We start from the raw sequence: 19,803 nt of genomic DNA, 5'->3' as shown, positions 1-19,803 counted from the left end.
TACCCTGTCCTCAGGTATGAGCACAATGCTTTTAACTTCCTCTGTATCAAATCCAGTTTTATTCATGTCAGGAAAAAACATCTGTCTCCCTTAATTCCTGCACAAGATGCACAAGAATTATGTGATCTAATTAAGATTTAAGAGGGAAATAAGTTTGCCATTTATTTGCATGATTTGCTATTCACTGGCTATTTCTGTTGCTATCCAATATGCAAAGGTAAAACCTTTTAGCTTCACCAAACTTAAGTTTTTTCCTACACATGCTGGCTTTAAAACAGGCAGGTAGAACTGCTGCCTTTGTAGACCCCTGCTCACAGTCAGTCATCTATGCTTAGGCTGTATATTGAACTTAAACATCACAGATGGTACTGCACACAAACATCAGCAGATGGCACTACACTCTATATGGCTCAAGTGGTGCCAGCTGGAGCAATTACACAGCTGTCAGCCCAGGACCACGCATCCATCTCAGCGGCTCTCGAGATGCTGGGGGTATAGCAAGCAAAAGGCACTCGGCTGGTACCTCCACAATCCGATCTCCGGTTTTCAGTGTTTCATTTTTGCTGGCTGGGCTGTCTTCCAGGATGTGCTTGATAAAGATCCCTCTCATCATTTCTCCATTACTCAGGCGACTCCCCATCCCTCGTCCTCCAACAATGCTGATCCCCAGTGACTTGTTAGGCTCTCTCCAGAGTTCAACCCTGTTGTGATAAAGCAAGGACTAAAATAAACGAAACTCTGTTGTGATTATGATAATGCTGCACACTGAAGACACCTGGATTTGCACAATGGTTTAAAAACATTCAGGAATAACTCCTCCTTGGAAAGTTTTGTCAGGACTTATCTACTGAATTGCTCAGAAAGTCTGTAATTAGATCTAGCATTGTTCGCTTTATTTTGGATTCTAATCAAAACTTCAAAGCCTTCTCTTCATCTCTTCTTACTGGCTCCCAGAGAGTCAGCCTATAAATATAAATTACTAAAGCAATCAAGAAACTGCTAGATTGCAGGTATTTAGCCCAATGGCAGTAAAAATCAACAGTGAATTACTCCTGCAATGCGCAATATACGTAAGTGCAGCAATTCTGTTGTTTTCTTATTCCTCTTAAAATATATTACACGTTTCAAATTTTTTTAATTTCAGATAAGATTTTATACTGTGCAACTAAATCTGCACTTACTTTCTGGGCTGGTTCCAGTTACTGAAAGCTGCATTTTGAAGTTCACTTTCTTCTCCCTCCCCCTCTTCACGTTCTGGAAGCTCTGGGAGTTCCCTGCTGATGAACAGGAATATGCAATTCAGTTTTAAAGAACTCACATAAACCCTAGATTTCACTGCAAAATTTCATATATTGATTCACCCTGCCAGCGTTAGAATTTGTAAACAGGATTCATATAAGGAGCTTCTTTTTCAGGTGTCTGTTAGAATACATATTGTATTTGAGGATTCCCTGTCCACTTGTTTCCACAATTAGGTTGCTATCCACTGACGACCACAGAAGAAAAGACTGCACTTTGGAACTAGAACCAAATCAAAGCTGAAGGTAATTACTTATTTTTTCCAGAATGGAAAAAGCAGCATGCTTTTGGAGATGAATTTCAAGAAAACAAAAACTATTAATCACTTTGAATATTCTGGCCTATAACTGTAATGAATTTTTGAAACTTAAGGAAAAGGACAGCATAGTTCATTCTTTCTAGTATACATTCCGGAAAGACCATGATGCCAAATTCTCATGTTGGAAGCACCTAGTATTTGTGGCAATACTACATCAAATTGCACGGTATTTAAGAGAAGTTTGGGATGAGGCAGTATTCAATTTCCTTTCTGGGTAGATCAAACACCTATAACACAGCCTTGTAAAAATGTCAGAAAAATTTGCTAGCCAAAGCAAAAATTGTATTCTGAACAGCTTTTTATTATAATGGCTGCTGGTGTAAAGAAAATCGTCCATTTTTCAGCTCTTCTAACATAAAACTTCTCTTCCTGAACTGTGCAAAGTGTATGGAAGGAGTTACATCAGAGCCCTCTGGAGAAAATAGTAAGTCTTTTGACTCACCTGACAGTATGTGAAGGAAAAAATTCAAGTGGCACAGGTCCCTCTGTCTGTTGTCCCAAACTGGCCCTGTACTCGTCTAAATTTTCTGCTGGCACATACGTAATACTGCAATAAAATGGGACATGATTAAAGTAGTGTGAGGACTGCTGGTCCTGCCTTTGGTGGGTGTGAGAATGGATATGAGGAAGCTGCCCAAGACTACTTCGTATGGTCATTGACTTCAAAGCCACAATGCTGCTACACTGGGAATACGGAGTTACACGAATCCTTTGTGACTTTGCAACAAATATGCATTTATGGTCAAAACAAGTAGCTGAACAGCACCTAATTTTCTGAGGGCTGGCCATACCATTTTAAGTAAATGTTGTTTCAATAGCAACATGAGTGTAATAGAGACAATCCAGCTTCACTCAAAACAGAGATTCCTCATGCAAAGACAAACACTGAAGGATCTGTGAGGTGTGAAACACCATTACCATCCTAAATGCTGGCTGAAAATGCTTCTAAAAGTTGCCTTGCAGGAGGTTTTGTGCTTTCCCGGGCAGTTTTATATCTATTTTAGGTTTTTATTCTTTTGGTGAAAAATATCGCACGGGTTTGGACATACAAATATGTTACAGCACACTACCAATGCCACAGGGAGCAATGCACTGCTCAACTCCTTCCTCCACCCCTTCATGCACTTCCAGCCAGCTTGGGACAGTCAGTCAGTCATGTTTCACCAGCCAAATGGCATGCAGACTCCTGAAGCCCTGGTGTAACCCAATCATGTTTGAATGCCAGAAACAGAAATGGCCCAATAGACTGGGGAGGGGGAAACAAAGAGAAGGAAAAAAGATTAAGGTATGAAGAGTATTTCCTTAAAAACTTCCCTCTACAGGCAAAAGGACACCATGATCTAAGCAGGGCTACTTAGATGGCTCTCCTTCAACAATGCTTTGTCTTCTTGAAAACCTTTAGCTGTTTGATAAGCAGCTTAGCTAACAGATCCAAGTGTGCCAAGAAATAAGGCTGATGGAAAAAGAACACACAAAAAAAGGCTTTCCTCCCATCCATGAGATGGTTAAAAGAAATATGAACTTACTTCCCCACAGAATGGGACGGCAAAAAAAAAAAAAAAATCAAAATCTTGACCTCTTCACAATGCCATGTAAGCTGCTGAGAAGAGACTCCTTCAGCTCCAAGTCTCTCACTTACTTGAAGCCCTCTCCTACCCGTCACTCCCTGATTGGAGTCCTCTTCTGTTTCTCACTCCCTGACTGCCACTGATTACCCCTCTCATTGCTTTTCTGATGAATGCCCCAAGCAGCAGAAGGCAGAGCAAATGAAATTTTGTATGACTAATGCTGTCTGTCCCAAACACTCTGCCAAAATTATCATAAAGATCATCTTTGTCTTTGGCTGTGCCCAAGCATGTTCACTACCTCCTCTCACATCTACCATATCTAGAAAAGTGCAGAAGATGGTCATTAAGGAGGTGCCTACGGTGCTGAACAGAAGAAACTCTCCAGTTCTTTTAATGGAAATTTCTAAATTCTAATTCTAAATAATCTAAATATTATCACCAGCTTCTTTTCTCTTCCTTAAATCTCCTTCCTCTTCTGCTTTGGCCTTTTTTTCAAACACACAAGTGTTATGTGCTTGACACAGGGTGTTCATTCTGAAGTGCTGAGGAGCTAACATGCACTAGGGAACAAACAGCAGAAGGTCACTGACTCTTATCTGTCTTCCTGAGTGCATTCCAGCACTGGGCAACACGCAAGACACTCAGCAGTTATTCTGTGAAACCCTAGCAGTGAAAAAGAGAGAAGAAAGAGGGAAAAGAGTTTTTGAAAATAATCACTATTAATTCTCAGCCATCTCCAACTCCAAATGCATTGAACTATAGCAAAGTGCTAGCATGATGGTCACAAAACTCTCATGGGCCAAATGCTGCTGCAAAGCACCACCCAGTAAGCCCATAAGAATACCTTGCCTCTACAAAACCTAAGAGATGAGCAAGCTGCGTTTCAATGAAAGATGTGTCGTTCATCTAGTTACATCCATCGGTTTCATTCCAATCAAATTCATGAATTTTCACCCTATAAAAATAAGTAGGAAATAATGTATTTTCCCTTGAAAGACAGCTGCTGTGAAGAAACCAGAATTGCAAGCAATATTTCTGCTGGCTAGAAGGCTTGGACAATCTCCTTTATGCTAAACTGCAGCTGGAAGCTGTTGTTCGAAGTATGAAAAGGAGAACAGCAGGCTCCTAAAAAGGAAACAGACATGCCCAGATTCAGCCTGGATGCAGACAGTACAGTGTGATCGCTGACAGCAGAGTGTCCAAAATCTCTCAACTTGTCGTCCTTTTGGAGCACACGCCAAACAATTATGCAGGGTCCCAACGTCCAACGGTAGTAGCAGTCCTTACCTCATACATCTATGCAACATCAGCAACAAAGATCAGCTAAGGGGGAGGCAAACCATATGCACTCCAACTACTAGCATACCGTCTCTCTTAATTATATGAATGAGTAACTGACATTGTACTGCGACATTCAAAAGGTATGGCTCAAAGGATCATAGAATCCTAAAATCATAGAATGGTCTGGGTTGGAAGGGACCTCAAAGATCACCTAGTTCCAACCCCCCCGCTGCGGGCAGGGACACCCTCCACTAGACCAGGTTGCCCAAAGCCCCATCCAACCTGGCCTTGAACACTTCCAGGGAGGGGGCAGCCACAACCTCTCTGGGCAACCTGTTCCACCCTCACAGTAAAGAATTGCTTCTATATATCTAATCTAAATCTACCCTCCTTCATCTTAAACCCATTACCCCTTGTCCAATCACTACATGCCCTTGTAAAAGTCCCTCTCTAGCTTTCCTGTAGGCCCCTTCAGGTACTGGAAGGCTGCTAGAAGGTGTCCCCGGAGCCTTCTGTTCCCCAGGCTGAACAACCCCAACTCTCTCAGCCTGTCCTTACAGGAGAGGTGCTCTGATTATCTTTGCAGCCCTCCCCTGGGCTCGCTCCAAAAACTCCATGTCCTTCTTAAGTTGGGGGCTCCAAAGCTGGACGCAGTACTCCAGGTGGGGTCTCATGAGAGCTGAGTGGAGGGGCAGAATCACCTCCCTCGACCTGCTGGTCACACTTCTTTTGATGCAGCCCAGGACACGGTTGGCTTTCTGGGCTGCAAGCACACACTGCCAGCTCATGTTGAGCTCTTCATCAATCAATACCCTCAAGTCCTTCTCCTCTGGGCTGCTCTCAACCCATTCCCCGCCCAGCCTGTAGTTGTGCTTGGGATTGCACCGACCCACGTGCAGGACCTTGGACTTGGCCTTGTTGAATTTCATCCGGTTCGCACAGGCCCACCTCTCCAGCCTGTCAAGGTCCCTCTGGATGGCATTCCTTCCCTCCAGTGTGTCGACCACACCACATAGCTTGGTGTCGTCGGCAAAGTTGCTGAGGGTGCACTCGATCCCACTGTCCATGTCGCTGACAAAGATGTTGAACAGTGCCGGTCCCAGTACCGACTCCTGAGGAATGCCACTCGCCACTGTTCTCCACTTGGACATTGAGCCGTTGACCACAACTCTTTCAGTGCGACCAGCCAGCCAATTCCTTATCCATCGAGCGGTCCATCCATCGAAACCATGTCTCTCCCAATTTAGAGACAAGGATGTTACGCAGGACAGTGTCAAATGCCTTGCACAAGTCCAGGTAGATGACGTCAGTTGCTCTTCCCTTGTCCACCAACGCTGTAACCTCATCATAGAAGTCCACCAAATTTGTCAGGGAAGATTTGCCCTTAGTGAAGCCATGTTGGCTGTCACCAATCACCTCCTTATTTTCCATGTGACCTCCTCTTTAGTGGGATACATCACTCCTGAGCTTGGAAGAGGTGACCCTTGAATATTAGCCAGCTGTCTTGGGCCCCTCTTCCCTCCAGGTCTTTGTTCCATTGTACTCTACCAAGCAGATCCCTGAAGTGGCCAAAGTCTGCTCTCCTGAACTCCCCCACTACTGCAGCCAAGGCTATCCCTGATGCTCTCAAACAGCCTTATAGGCTCCTTACAAACATGTCCCAAAACCTATCTTAGGTTGGTAAGCTTCCCTTTCTGCCTTTCCGTGTACAGCACAGGAACCGAGAAGAAAAGAGGCTCACTGCATCATATTTAAAAATGCACCTAAAATTGAGCAACTGAATTACCTAAATAATACCTTTATTTCCACAGATGGAGTCAAATTTAGACAATATCACCAGGAGCTGTTATATATTAGCTCTTTGGAAAATTGCATGATTTCTATTCTAGTGCTTAACTACAGTTCTAATTGCTTAATTTTAAGCACTCAAAGGAACATTCAGTATGTTTTTAACTGTTCATTCTTATCTATAACTAAACTCCAATAATGCTTCAGCTACTTCATAAATAAAACCAGAACACTTACTTGAACTTAGCAAAAAATAGCATAGAAAAGAAAACTAAATTACATAGATCAAATGCATGAAAAGGTATATTCTGTGTAGGAGTTCACCTTTGTTTCTTGCTCCTGATTTCCAAAGTTCAGTTAATTGCAAAGGTTTCCCTAGCTGCTCTTATTAGCTATGCTGTATTACTTTTGTATGACTGTTGTCCTCCTCTCCATCCTTTGCATGTTATTATTGAAATGAAGTGTTACAAAAAACCCTAGCTCTGCTGACAATTACAGTTTTAGGAGACATGTATACCAGAAAGTCATCTTTGCTAAGTGGCTGTCTGTCCTGTTCCTGCCTTCTGTGACACACAGCAAGGTCAAATTGTACTAAAGATCTTGGATTTATATCTGCCAGGACTTTTTTCCCTGTTTAGTAGTGCATGGGCAGACATCCCACAGCTATCAAATCCATCACTTGCTGAATTGCTACTGTAGCTCCCTTCTTGGAGGTCACAGTGAGGTCTGAAGACATTCAGCATCATCCTGAACAGCTCAGCATGTGACTGGGGTGATGAGAAGCCCAGAACAAGAAGGATGTTGGGCTCCTCTGGTCAACTCTGTTGACCCTTGTGCTGTAAAGTGGAAATAAAAATCCACCCAGGCACCTGAATGGTTCATCTGCAACATGAGCTGATGATTACCTTAACATGGTCACAGGGAACAGAGTAAGAGAAACGAGCACCAGGAAATAGGGATGAAGACACAAAAAAAACAGTAAACAAGTAAATGTCTGGTCTACTATTCCGTTGCATTTCTTATCTGCAAGAGAAGTTAGAGTTCAATAATTTCAAGGGAAAGTGTATGCAGGGTTTAATCACTTCCTCTTTTTCATAGCTGTGCAGCTTCAAGGAGAAAGTGATTTGGTCTCCTTTCTTGAGAGCTACAACCACCCTCCTCCCCCCAGAGATATGCACTAGCAATGAAAGCAGCGACAATGGAAACACCAAAGAGTACACATATGAAAATATCTTGTAAACACAACACCACATGCAGTGCAGAGGAACATTTATCACATGCTTGACTGAACAGCCACACAAAACCTTGAAACACCAACAAACCAAATAACGAAGTATGGAAAATGTTCAGGACAAATTACTGTCATTAACGCTTAAGGTCTAATTTGAACCTTTTTATACATGAAGTAAGTAAAATGTAAGTGCCACAGAAAATATGACACTGAGATTAATCCAGATATCAGTACATCATACTCATGTCAATTCAAGCAGTGAACCCTATACACACACACACATACACACATGTACATGTGCTCTGAGCACATCTGGGGTGGCTGTCATAGACGAAATTTAAAAATATTAGCAATATTTTTTTAGAATACAGGTGTTTTCATTCCAGTCTTAGGAAGTATGCTCCAATCCTCAAGTTTAAAGCTACATATACATACACATACACACACACGCACTCTCATCCCTTTTTTGAAAATATATATATACATACCCATATGTGCAGCCCCACAGGCATGCACAGACACAGAGAAAGAGAGAGAGAGAGAGAATATGTACCTATATCTGGATATATCCCTGACATTACTATGGATGTCATAAAAGCATGGAATGATTTTACAGACAAGTTGCAACACAGAGCCATAATGAGTTTGTGAATCGCCAATACTCACACATAAAAGAGGGCCTGATCATCAGCAGGTGCTGGAGAAGATCTAGAATGTGAAGCATACGATGCAGCATCTTTTTACAATGATGTTAACAAATATCAGTCTCATGTTGAATGCGAGAGGCATACTTATGGAGTTAAAAGTGTGAGCTGCTTTTTTTTTTTATTTTTCCTTTTTTTTTTCCTGTTTCACCTCTGCTTCATATGCAACCCCCTAGCAAGCATCTGCTCTTTATTGTCTATAGCAGTGAGTATTAACAAGCATGGAAAATGGAATTGCAATCTATCTTTTATTTCTTGATCAGGAATTCATCCACACACTTTAGGCAGGTGAATTCTGATTCAGCTCTGTAATTATCTGACAGATGTTACAAGCAGCTGCTGCTGAGCACAAAACCCTGGCTATTATTACAGAAATATAAGAGCTCCTGGCAAGGTGGAGTCAGAAGTGAAACAGAATGTATTCTGGTAAGGCCACACATCTGGTTTTCCACACACAAAGGGGAAAAAAATTAAATACCTAAGTCTGAAACTCAGATTGCTGGTTCCTGAACTATTCAAAATCAAATTTCCTTTAATAAAATAAAGCAAAGCCTTTATGTGGCAAGTAAGAACAGCTTTATGTTTTCTCAGCAAATAATATTTGCCACTGAAACACAGCTTTGAAATTAAATGCTTCGCTTAATCACTTCTTGGGGACACCCTGCTACCCAAAAAAACCCTCAATCTCAAAGGTGCCAGCTTTGCAGCCCTGTATGGATAATGAGGAATGATATCAAGAAGGCCACACCTGAGTGCTTGTGCACCCTTGTTTCCTGAGTAAGACACCAAAGAGATTCAACTTGCTTATTTGAATGCTGGCCCTTAAATCACAGATCCTGCACGGTGGTAGATGACATTGGCTCTGAAATGACATCTATATAGCTGTGTATTCCTCTCAGCAAACAGGAAGAACTATCATGAAATAATGCTCCATATCTCAAAATTTCTGATTTGGGACATTACCCACATGTTTGTATCATAATATTTTTTCTGGGATCCTGTATTGCTCCTGAAAGTACAAATTACAGAAAAGTTTAATTATGTTGAATAGTTTTGTATCAAAACTATGTAGGCCCAAAAATATGGTCCTTATTCTTGCAAGACTCCTTTAGAACCTAACAAAGGATTTAGTCTTTCAGTTCTTTGAAGTGCAGAAGCTGGTTTCACTTTAAACCCTTACCATGGGAATGCACCGAAGAGCATAAATATAAAATGAAAGACAAAAATCTTAAGTAAGAATATGAATAGCAACTGCCCCTTTACTGTGAGATCTTTCAGAAAGAGAATGCACTTTTCTCTCGAAAATTTGAATATCCATGTCTAAGACAAGACTTTAGTATTTCCGATATATCTGCAAAAGACTAAAACTACAAAACAAAACTTATAGACACATAGTGTAAAATGCAGCAGCTATAAAAAGATAAGCACAAATAATGAACACATCTGTGTTTGATCATGTAAATACAGCACTAATAAAAGATTCCTCACAGAAGAATGGAGCTGTAGCATTTGTGTATCTAAGCAGACATACACACACATGCATGCACACATACCAACTGATTTCAGTCCTGGCAGTCGGAATTATAACACAGTTTGAAAGCCTACAATCATAATCAATGTTACATTTTATCAACACTGACTCGCTCATATTCATGACAGCATTGACAATAATGTAATTCATTATATGAGCATATCCTATTATTTAAACAAGCTTGCATTAACTCATAATCCTAAATGCATGACAGCTATGAGGCAGACAATTAAACCTACCACCCACAGTGAAGACGCTTTGCCTACCTGTTCCCAAAATGCCAGGTGTCTTCAAAGTTAGAATACTTCTGGGGGAGAACGGAATGCCCTGCAGTCCCTTTTGAACTGACAGAAACCACAGTTACCTACAACCACACTGGGACTGAACTGATCCCTTTCAAGGCCACTCTCTTGAGTAAGTAGAGGCTTCTATTACCAACAGCTCCGTTAATCCCATTTACAGATCTGACCCAATCCATGTTACCACAGGTTTGAGAAAAACAGCTACCAGATTTTTAGAGCTGTAAACAGCATTGGTGTGTCTAGAGCACCGTCCATAAGCTTAGAAACAGCCTTGATTCTAGATGGTGCATGTTAGCTCCACAACGACAACAGCTAGAAAGAATTGTACTTTAAGGGAAAGTTAAAATTCTGTAAATTGAGTGAACTTGAGAAGAAGAAACTTGCTCATCAAGCAAGTGGATGTTTCAAAACTTGTATTAATTACTGGAAGTTTAAAGTGGTACTCCCAAAAGCAGATATTTACGCACTAGAGCAACAGCTCCTTCGTATGTACTAAAAAAACTTGGAAGTGACTTCACAAAACAGACTGTTCCTGCTGTTTGTCACAGATGTACTGAAAATGTTTTAAGTATTACTTCTCTGCATTAACATCATATGTCACACTTTCTGTCTGGCAGTCAAAACCAAAATCTATTATAAAGACCTCCATTAAATGAAGTCACTTGTGCAATGGCCAGGACAGTCCACCTTTGAGAAGAAACACAAACACCTTGAGGAAATCCTTACTTTCTTTAGAAGAGTCATACTAAGAATGCAAAACTCTGACTAATCTCATTCCTTCAATAAAACCAGGCAGGGCAGAAATGATGATGGTTAGTAACAACAGTAACAACTTTTCTAAGAACACCCAAAGCCTCTCACACAAGTGATTTTATCTTTCAAACCCATGAAGCTGTAATCTGAAGGTGAATCTGAAACTGTAACTTAAAGGTAAGTTCATGTTGTAAAAAATCTTCATTTAGAATACTTGCACAACAACTCAAATTTTGATTATTAGCCTCTTCCTACCACAATTCATCATCTAGCTTTACTTACTGTATATCTGGTCCAATGAGTGAATGCCTCCTTAGCATAGCCCGGGCTTGTGCATTGGTTAAGTCAGTGGTTGCTTCTTCATTAATGGACAAGATGCAGTCCCCCACACTAATTCGTCCATCACGACTTATTGAGCCTCCATGGATGATGCTGCGGACTATCATTCCTGAGCTATCCTTATTGGAACTTACCGTCATCCCTATAGTGAAAAACACATGAAACAGTTAATAATAACATCTTTGAGCCTCAGCTCTGAGTGCCAAGAAAAAGAAATGTAACCTGGGGCAGGGAAGGCAAAAGCCAGTCAGCCAACCTGTCAATGTCAGCAAACCTATAAATGTTGCTCTTATTCTCCCTTGCATTTCCTTCTTTCCACGAAGAGACAGCAGTTACAAATCACAATCACAGTATCTTTACTTTACCTTGTGTCATTTCACATACCAGACCCAATATTAAAAAACTAAGACAGTGGAAAATTTAAGCAGAAAATAAACAAAAGAAGGTAATGAAATTGCTTCTGAAACAGCCAAATTTACCACTCTTCTGGATGGTTCACTAGTTTATACACCACATTGTAGTTTTTAGCTTATGATGGTTCTTTTTGGAAAGGAGGTGAAATGATTAAACAGTGAATTAGGAGCATAGGGCCAATACAGCCACAGACTTATTTTCAGCAGAAAGCCTGAATCAGATCCCACTGAGATACTGGCTGCTTTCCTGCTCTCCTAGGTGGGCCATCGCTTAGGTTCATTAGAGCATCCTGACTTCTGTGAAAGCCTGCGAACTCCTGATGGATACAGCCCACTACTTGAGTTACACCAGGATCCTACCTGTGGCACTGCAGGATACTACTTCTCAATGTTCATACACGCCATTTAACTCCACTTCCTTTTTACTAACGGGAAATGAGACAAAGATGTTCTTCCTCCTCCTCCCCCATGGGGAGCCTATGGGGACTTATTTGTGGTGCTGGACTTCACATGTCTTTGTGACTGTTCTTTTACTGTTACTTTCAGGGCACTTGGTGCTCATGAAATCAACCCTGATGACAGCTTCAGGAAAAACTGATCTTCACTAAGGAAATGGAAAGGTAGCTGAAGGGCCAGCATCCTGGATTTCCACTATCTTAATACTGCCAAACTTGTTTGTATTCTTTTTTGTGCACTAACATGGAAGCTTTACTAACAAGATGAAGCCACTTAAGTAAAGAGTGTCTTATAGAGGAATATCTATTGGAGAAGGAGGCAGTGACTACCCCATTACACGTTCTCCGGGTTTTGCATGTAAACATCAGGCTAGCAAGCACTGGGAGTGCAGTTGTGTGTCTGCATGCCCCTACCTTATTGTCCAGACTGTGAGTGGAAGGACGATAGCTACCCAGAGCAAAACCTCCAAGGATACTGAATGAAAAAATCCTAACCATTTCTATACAAACATGGCTACAGAAGGCAGAGACTGAACACTTTACTCTGTGACCTTAGACTTTGGGAGACAGACTGGCTGAACAGAGTTTATAAGGCATCTGTAAGCCTCAGGGTACCCAGACTCAATCATACAAATATCTGCTACATATCCATCTCAGAGAAAAAAATACTGTAACCATTCAAAGAACAACACTAATCTGGATATTAATTTGTGCTTTTTAAGACTCCTTCCAGAAAAAAAAATCTCTTAGTGTTGGCTCCTCACACCCACTTGTAGCTGAGATCAACACAGCTGTCTAAAGTATCAGAAGGTGGCCCTGACTAGCAAGAAACTGCCCAATTTTTAGACACAGGAATACATGTAGCACTCTACCTTGGTATGTGGAAGTCAAGGTTTACCTTTTGGAAAAACTGCAAAATCTATCTTCTTGATGGCACTTTATATTGAACTGATGAAAGAATATAATGTTACCATTGAATGGAGATTTACATTTATGATTTGCTAGTTAATGATGTCAGCTGTGGTCAGGCGTAATTTAAATATGGGTGTATCAGACTTGTGATACAGACACACAATGCCACTGATTTATTGCCTTGCTATTAGAAAAAGCAGAGGTAAACTGCCTGTCACCTACCCCTTAGATTAGTAATGTTAAGCACATCACAGATGGCGTTTACAGGTGCCGCCCGCCCTGGGGTGGTTCCGCCAGCATTTACACTCACATACTCCTTCCAACAACCATCTCTTGACAGATCTGCTCGCAAGGGTTAGTCACTCAGATCTGAATGTAAACACAACTCTGCAATAGACTGGTCTCCATCAGACCACAGGCAATGTACACAGAAAAACAAACTGCCCAGGAAACAGCTGAAATGTGGTTTGAAATTCTGAACCTAACTTTGCTACTTGGCTAAGCCAGTAACAAGCAACAGTGTTACTGAGGCTAGTGTAATAGCACTTTAGAAAAACATCACCCTCAGTTTTTATGCTGACATCCTCATTACAACATATATGAAAGGCTGATGTCACACTTTGAACAGCTACAGTTTCAGGTTCAAAATGCAAATACCACTGGAGAGTTGCCAAATGAATCACACAGGACAATGGCACCTCAGATTTCTTGTTCGTGGGTGCTCCATCCTCTTACCTTTTAAAAATCACAATCAAAAGGTTAGAGCTCCAGCTGTGGCTGGATTTGAAGAGCTGTTGCAAGCTATGGGTGACACCATTTAAAAGGAAAAAAAGAAGGGCCATTTCTCAATTGAAATAATTGATGCAGCTGCAGCTTTCAACATCATTCACAGCTCTTGATTTAGCTCCTTTTGTAAAAATGAAAGTTAAAAGCAGTGCAGCCGTATGTGTAAATTGGTCACTGTACCCAGGCAGCTTCCTAGGCCAGAGCACATACAGACTAGAAGAAAAAGACTACAGTCAAAAGCCAGGAGAAAGCATTATTCACATTCATACTATGTATACATGACAGGCCAGTATTACTTTTCCCGCATGTAGTGTCTGCAAATGTGCATCCTGCCCCAAGTCTGAAATTTGTTTTAGACGTTCACTGCACTTAAAATACTCATATACATACCTGAAAAGCACTGCTCCATTGAGTATCGCAAAAACTTTTAAAACAAAATCCAAATGCCTGGAACTGCACTATGACCTGCACTTTACAAAGCCTGGAAATGAGGTCCGTAAAGGCATTAATTACCCAAGCACCTCATACCAACCAAAATCAAAACTTACACCCACATCAGCCTTGCCTACAGCTTTAAATTTTGGGGAGGCTGATTTTGAACCATATCAGTTCCCGATCCAATTTGGAGGCTGGTTGTATCACGAAGGAGAAGGTGATGTGAAGCAGACTGAGCATCCAGCCTTCAGAGGGCAGTTTATTCCAGGCAGAAGTGCCCACTGAATTACAGCATCACAGCACGGCACCCACCTCTGCACAGCAAGGGAGTCCTGAGTGTTGGCTGTCTATTAACAAGGGGCCCATGGGCTGCTTTGAGGGTTCCTTCTGTGGCAAAGCATTTGTGGAGACACTGCAAACTGCCAGTGCCCATACAAACTCCTGCCCTACCAACACCAGAGAGTCTGAAAGGACATTGCAGTTGGCCAAAAGAAATGGCTCCACCATCCTAAACCAAGGCAAATGAACACACTGGCCATGAACAGGAGGGGAATACCTCTACCTCCCACCACAAAGGCTCCTCCACGCCAGCTCTGGGAACTAGCCTGGGAGGACGCTATCCTTGTGCTCCCCCTCACACTGCCCAGGTCTGCACCAGATACCAAGAGAGGACACTGAAAAATGTTCGCATCTGTTGTGCCTGTTCGCTCCAAAATGTGCTTCTAGTCGGTATGCTCAGAAATACTGAGGCACTTAAGATAAAAATACAAATAGGTAGCAAGGAAGTGAACAGTTTGTTTAGATCCTTTTGATCATCCTCAGAAAGAAAGATCATTTTGTGTTTACATACATTTGAAAGTCTAGCCGGCAATTCTTTGACCAAAGTGTTCTTCTACATCATTCTCACATATTTTTTCCACTATATATGGAATGTATAGACATTAAAAAACAATTTATTAAAGCTGTTCTGTCAACACTTAGGAATGGTTAAATTCCTTTATAAAAAAAAAAATTCTCTCAGTGAGACTGGACACTTTACTTTTGTGTTCACGGTGACAGTAAATAGATCTATTGCCATCACAGCCAAACAGGGCAAGAGCAGCAAAGAACAAGTATCTTGTCATGCTTTCCCCACTAAAAGGAAAATGTTTAGTCTTTACTAATAAAACTGGAAACATGTGAAAAAACAGAAAGCTATGTTCCTGACCAGGTTATAAAAAAAGCTAGCTGCCTTACCTAGACTTGAATTGCCTTTTGCAATAGTGATAGTCTTCTCATACATGTTTTTGACTGAATTTGGAGTTGTGCAACTTCCCTCCAAAGATACTGGGCATCTCTTTTGCGTTAAAAGCGCTTGATCCTAACACAAGGGAAAATAACACCAGTTCAGAATACAGATAAAAATATGATTGGACATACTGACCTCTACTCACCTTATATGAATGCTAGGCACACAATTAATACAGATTCCTTATACAGACATTGGAAAAGCCAGTCCAAAGATCAAACTGCCATATGTGAGGTTTTTGTTTTCATTCAGGTAATATAGCAAATCTACCACAAAGTATGCTTTTAATTTATGAACATCAGTTACACTCTTAAAATTAGTGGGATGAATTCAAGGGCTCTCCAACTCATTCACCACAGATGTCTGACAATCTGCCAGCACTGAAGTAACAAATCTTGTAAGAAATTCCAGCTCTTTTAAGAATTTCTTAATAAATCACAGAAGAAAAAAGAAACACATGTCACGGTGACTGTCATATAAAGGAATATTATGTTTGTGCACTGTGTCATCACAGGCCAGTCTGTGAGCTGAACTACGCAGGCTTGTGCGTGCACCAGGATGCAAGCCTTTCACACCACTCCCTCTTGGCCTCGCAGGCCTGGTTTCCAGTTGTGCACCTCCCCCTTGTGCCCATGCCTCTGGAGAGGTTAACAGGGCATAAAAAAAGCCCCCTGCCCTGCCCATGCATATGCTGTGGTCCAGCAGTGTCTACTGCTGTGAGGTATGAGCATGCTTTTATATATCCCTGTATCACCAGTCTCCAGATGACTATCTTGACACCATAAATTATCTCCTGTTTTGGTTAGGTCTAAATCTCTAAGTTTTGATGTGAGCTACCACATCTGATGGACATTTAAAATCAAAGAACTATACATGGCTGTTGGCCAGTGTCAATTTCTCTAGCAGACTCTATGGTTTAATATAGCCTTTCCATAGTTTTTTTTAATTATTATTTAAAAAAACCCCAAACCAACAAACTTTACTTTTCCAGTGGGATCAAGCTGTGTGGTAGTAGCGAGGCCTGTACTTAGTGCAGTTTCTGCTGTTGTCTGAGATCCAGTCCATGTTGCTTTGTTTTCACCTTCATTTTGGTTGCTATCTGAAACATCCAAAGGCAGAAGATCCTTTTTCATAAACCCAGCTGCAGTTTCCAGGCTATTGCTCACTACAGACTTTTCCTCTTTCAGACTCTGATTCTGATCCATGTTGTACGGATTCTCATCCAATACCTGGAAAACATGTGTAGCATGTAAACATTCCTCTCCAACAGACTGTTAAACACAGGAGATAATGAACAATCAACATTCTTTTGCAGTATAATTAAAAACTACATTTCATGCTAAAATCTTAAACAGAAATTAATCTCACAGAATTTAAACATATTTCTTATAACATCAGTGTCTTTAGTAGATGCCTACCAGCATTTTACTCTAAAATTTAATTGATTCCTCACTTTCTTGTTTTAAAATACCAGAAAGCAATGAAAATAAAATTACTGCTGAAGGACAATTTCTAATTTGGTACCCATCAATAAATCTCCTTTAACTTGAGCAAAGTAACCTCCATTCATACATTCTCAAACTAGACATAACTCCAGCAAGTTATAAAAATTAAAGCCTACATCCAATTGTCTTTCTCAGGTAGGAGAACTCTGCAACACCAAGGTCTTTACTTTCAAAATATTTAGCAAGCAAAGAGCAATTTCAAGCAGCTCAGACAATAAGCATGCAATCTAATCATCAATTTAATCATCCAGAGCAGAAACATATTTAGATATCCTTTCCATACAAAGAAGGAAAACCAAATACTCGGTCAAATCTCAGCAAAAAATGAACATGGAGTTTTAAACTGTGGCAACAATGATATATGATGGTGCAGTTACAGAAGCTTAGCAGTTAGTGCTTTATTGCAAACGTATCCTGTGGTACTAGGATTAAGTTTTCAACATAAAATTTGTTCAGACTTTCAATATTCCAATGTACTGCATTTCAAATATTTTAAGGCATTTCAATAGTCACAACCTTCTGGAAAAAATTTTTCAAATATTCTCTAGCTGAGCTTTCAAAATAAGTAATTTAAAAAACATGTAGGCCATTAGATATTAGAAAGATATATCAAGGACGTAGAGGTTGGACTTACAGGCCCTGTATCAGTATTAGGGATTTTTCTCTGACATGTAATAAATATAGACACAAGAACGTCTACCTCTATCTGTCTTAGCTTTTACCCACCAGTCCTACTAATTCTTCTATTACTTTTCCAAAAAGTGGGGAAAACATGTTTCCTAGGATTTTAGGATATTTTGCAACATTTTGTATCAAGGGCCTTAGAATTAGTTTTTCTCATCTTTCATGAAGTACATACGTGCTTGCACTGTCCCCAGTCATCAAAAAAGGTTCACTCGTAAATAATTGGTTTAAGTAACACATGAGAAGATAAGTGACCAAAGCCTAAATACAACTAATCTGCATGACGTAATCAATGAAATAATTTCCTACCTTTTGGAGAACAGAACACCAGGACTATAATTTATTTAAATTATTTCATTAGGTTTCAAAGAAACCTGTGACATCTACTTTTAAGTCTGTTTGCATCCATTACCAAACCAGTAAAAACAAGACCTAGATCTTACTCAACATTATGCCATATGGCATATATACATATTAGAGTTGCAGCATGTGCCCATTTTTGGTTTTGTTTCGCTTAAATAAAATACAATGCTGTAATTTTTTAAGACAAACACTATTTCAGGAATTTTTAATGACAGCAGCATGTGGCCTCATTAGAGGATTTAAATATTTTTTTCATCACTTGTTTTAAAAGTGACACCAAAGGTATTCAGAACATGTCAAACACCCTGCAGTCAGAAATAACTGAAATACCTCTGCATTCCTCATAGCATCTAATAGCAATTTTTAATTTTTACTGCATTTCACTTGCTTCAAAAGTCTTTTATGAACAGATTTTCTCACTATGTTTACTTTGTGAAGTCACTCAAAACTGCAGAGTATAAAACGTTACGTGATGAGAACTTAATACTCACTCTATAGTGGTGCATAGAGAGGAACACTGAAAAGTCAGGACCATAATCTTTAAACAAGCATCCAAACTGAAGCCATCTTTAAGTCACTGCTGAAAATAACTTAAGACTTTCTAGAGCCTCAATGTGACATATATAATGTAAATCCAGCCTCTATCTCATAAAATGCTTCTCAGTATGCAAAATGCATAATCCATTTAAGTAACAATTACAGAGTTAAACAATGCAATCTGTCCCACTGGCACAGCAGAGATGTGGTCTTCTGTGGATTAGGAGAAAACATTAGAAGATGAATATAGCTTTCCAACCAGTGCCTCATAAGGGCTCAATGTATTCCAGAAGGGATAAAGGGAGTTACAGCAGCTCAGGTGTGGAAGAAAAAGCAGCAGCTACTCTATTCTAAAGACCACAGACTGCAAAATCTGGAAGAAATCCCTACAATGTTGCTTTCAAAGACGACTGCTAGGAGAAGTGACGTGGAAGATTCTGAATTAGCAAAATAAATCTATAGATTACCAAGAAAAAGGAGCATGAAAAACCATGGAGAGAAACTAAACACCAACTCTGATACAAACAATCAAGTCATTATGGGTATGTGACCGCAAGAAATAAGATACTGATCTTTGTAATACTCTTAAAGAACTTACTTTCATTTACTGACTTTAAATAGAAATTGTAAGTAATCAGATGTTTGATAGATAAATATTTACTTTTAATTACAGTAGCAATATGAACATTTCATTCAAGAATAAAGTAAATGAATTAGCAAACATACCAACTACAAAGCATAAAAGCAAAGCTTAGGATGAAAACTTACTCTAGCTTTTCATACCTACAACACTGTAGAATAATGCAGTTATTTTGTGTCACCACTCTTTACTATGCTCTAATGTAATAGCAAGTTTTTGTAGCAGACTGCTCACCACAGCTTTAACACTACAAACATCTTACCAAACTTCTTCTGGCTATACAAAACGCAATTCCAAGCTTTTAACCTTCTAGCTGCATCTCTCTTCAACACAGATGTCTGAAAGACATCAGCATAATCCTAAGCAAAACCGCACTTCAATCTGGTAACAAATAGTATGGTTTGAACCAAGATGACATAAAGCATTTATATCTAGTAATACAGTCTTCCCACACTTATAATTAAAGTTTTTCATCAATAAAACCATCCTCCTTTTTACCTTGGGAGTTGACAATTGAAGACAGGTGTAGGTCAGCTCATCACTACAGGCAGTGCTATGCAGACCTACCATTGAAGACTGAAAGACGTCATCCTCTAGAGAATACTGTGATTCAAATGTGAACTCATCCGACTGATCTGCCTCGCTGGAGTCCACCTAACAACAAAAGCAA

General features: G+C 40.2%; 1 protein-coding gene across 21 annotated transcripts in view; it reads right to left on the bottom strand.

Moving 5' to 3' along the window:
• MPDZ (multiple PDZ domain crumbs cell polarity complex component) overlaps positions 1-19,803 on the bottom strand; it is a 102,831-nt gene that overhangs the window by 33,156 nt on the left and 49,872 nt on the right. For 10 of the 21 annotated variants that reach the window (XM_075740975.1, XM_075740976.1, XM_075740974.1 and 7 more), the window contains 8 exons: positions 19,632-19,787; positions 16,388-16,675; positions 15,353-15,476; positions 11,059-11,257; positions 8,153-8,194; positions 2,061-2,165; positions 1,182-1,277; positions 524-701 (listed from right to left, as the gene is read on the bottom strand). In XM_075740975.1, coding sequence (XP_075597090.1) covers positions 524-701; positions 1,182-1,277; positions 2,061-2,165; positions 8,153-8,194; positions 11,059-11,257; positions 15,353-15,476; positions 16,388-16,675; positions 19,632-19,787 — 1,188 coding nt within the window. The remainder of the gene's footprint in view (positions 1-523; positions 702-1,181; positions 1,278-2,060; positions 2,166-8,152; positions 8,195-11,058; positions 11,258-15,352; positions 15,477-16,387; positions 16,676-19,631; positions 19,788-19,803) is intronic. The other 11 variants (XM_075740987.1, XM_075740980.1, XM_075740993.1 and 8 more) reach the window with 4 other exon arrangements.

The sequence above is a fragment of the Balearica regulorum genome, chromosome Z (genome assembly GCF_011004875.1).
Source record: "Balearica regulorum gibbericeps isolate bBalReg1 chromosome Z, bBalReg1.pri, whole genome shotgun sequence".
NCBI lineage: Eukaryota > Metazoa > Chordata > Aves > Gruiformes > Gruidae > Balearica > Balearica regulorum.
This window is presented reverse-complemented; position numbering and strand designations above follow the sequence as displayed.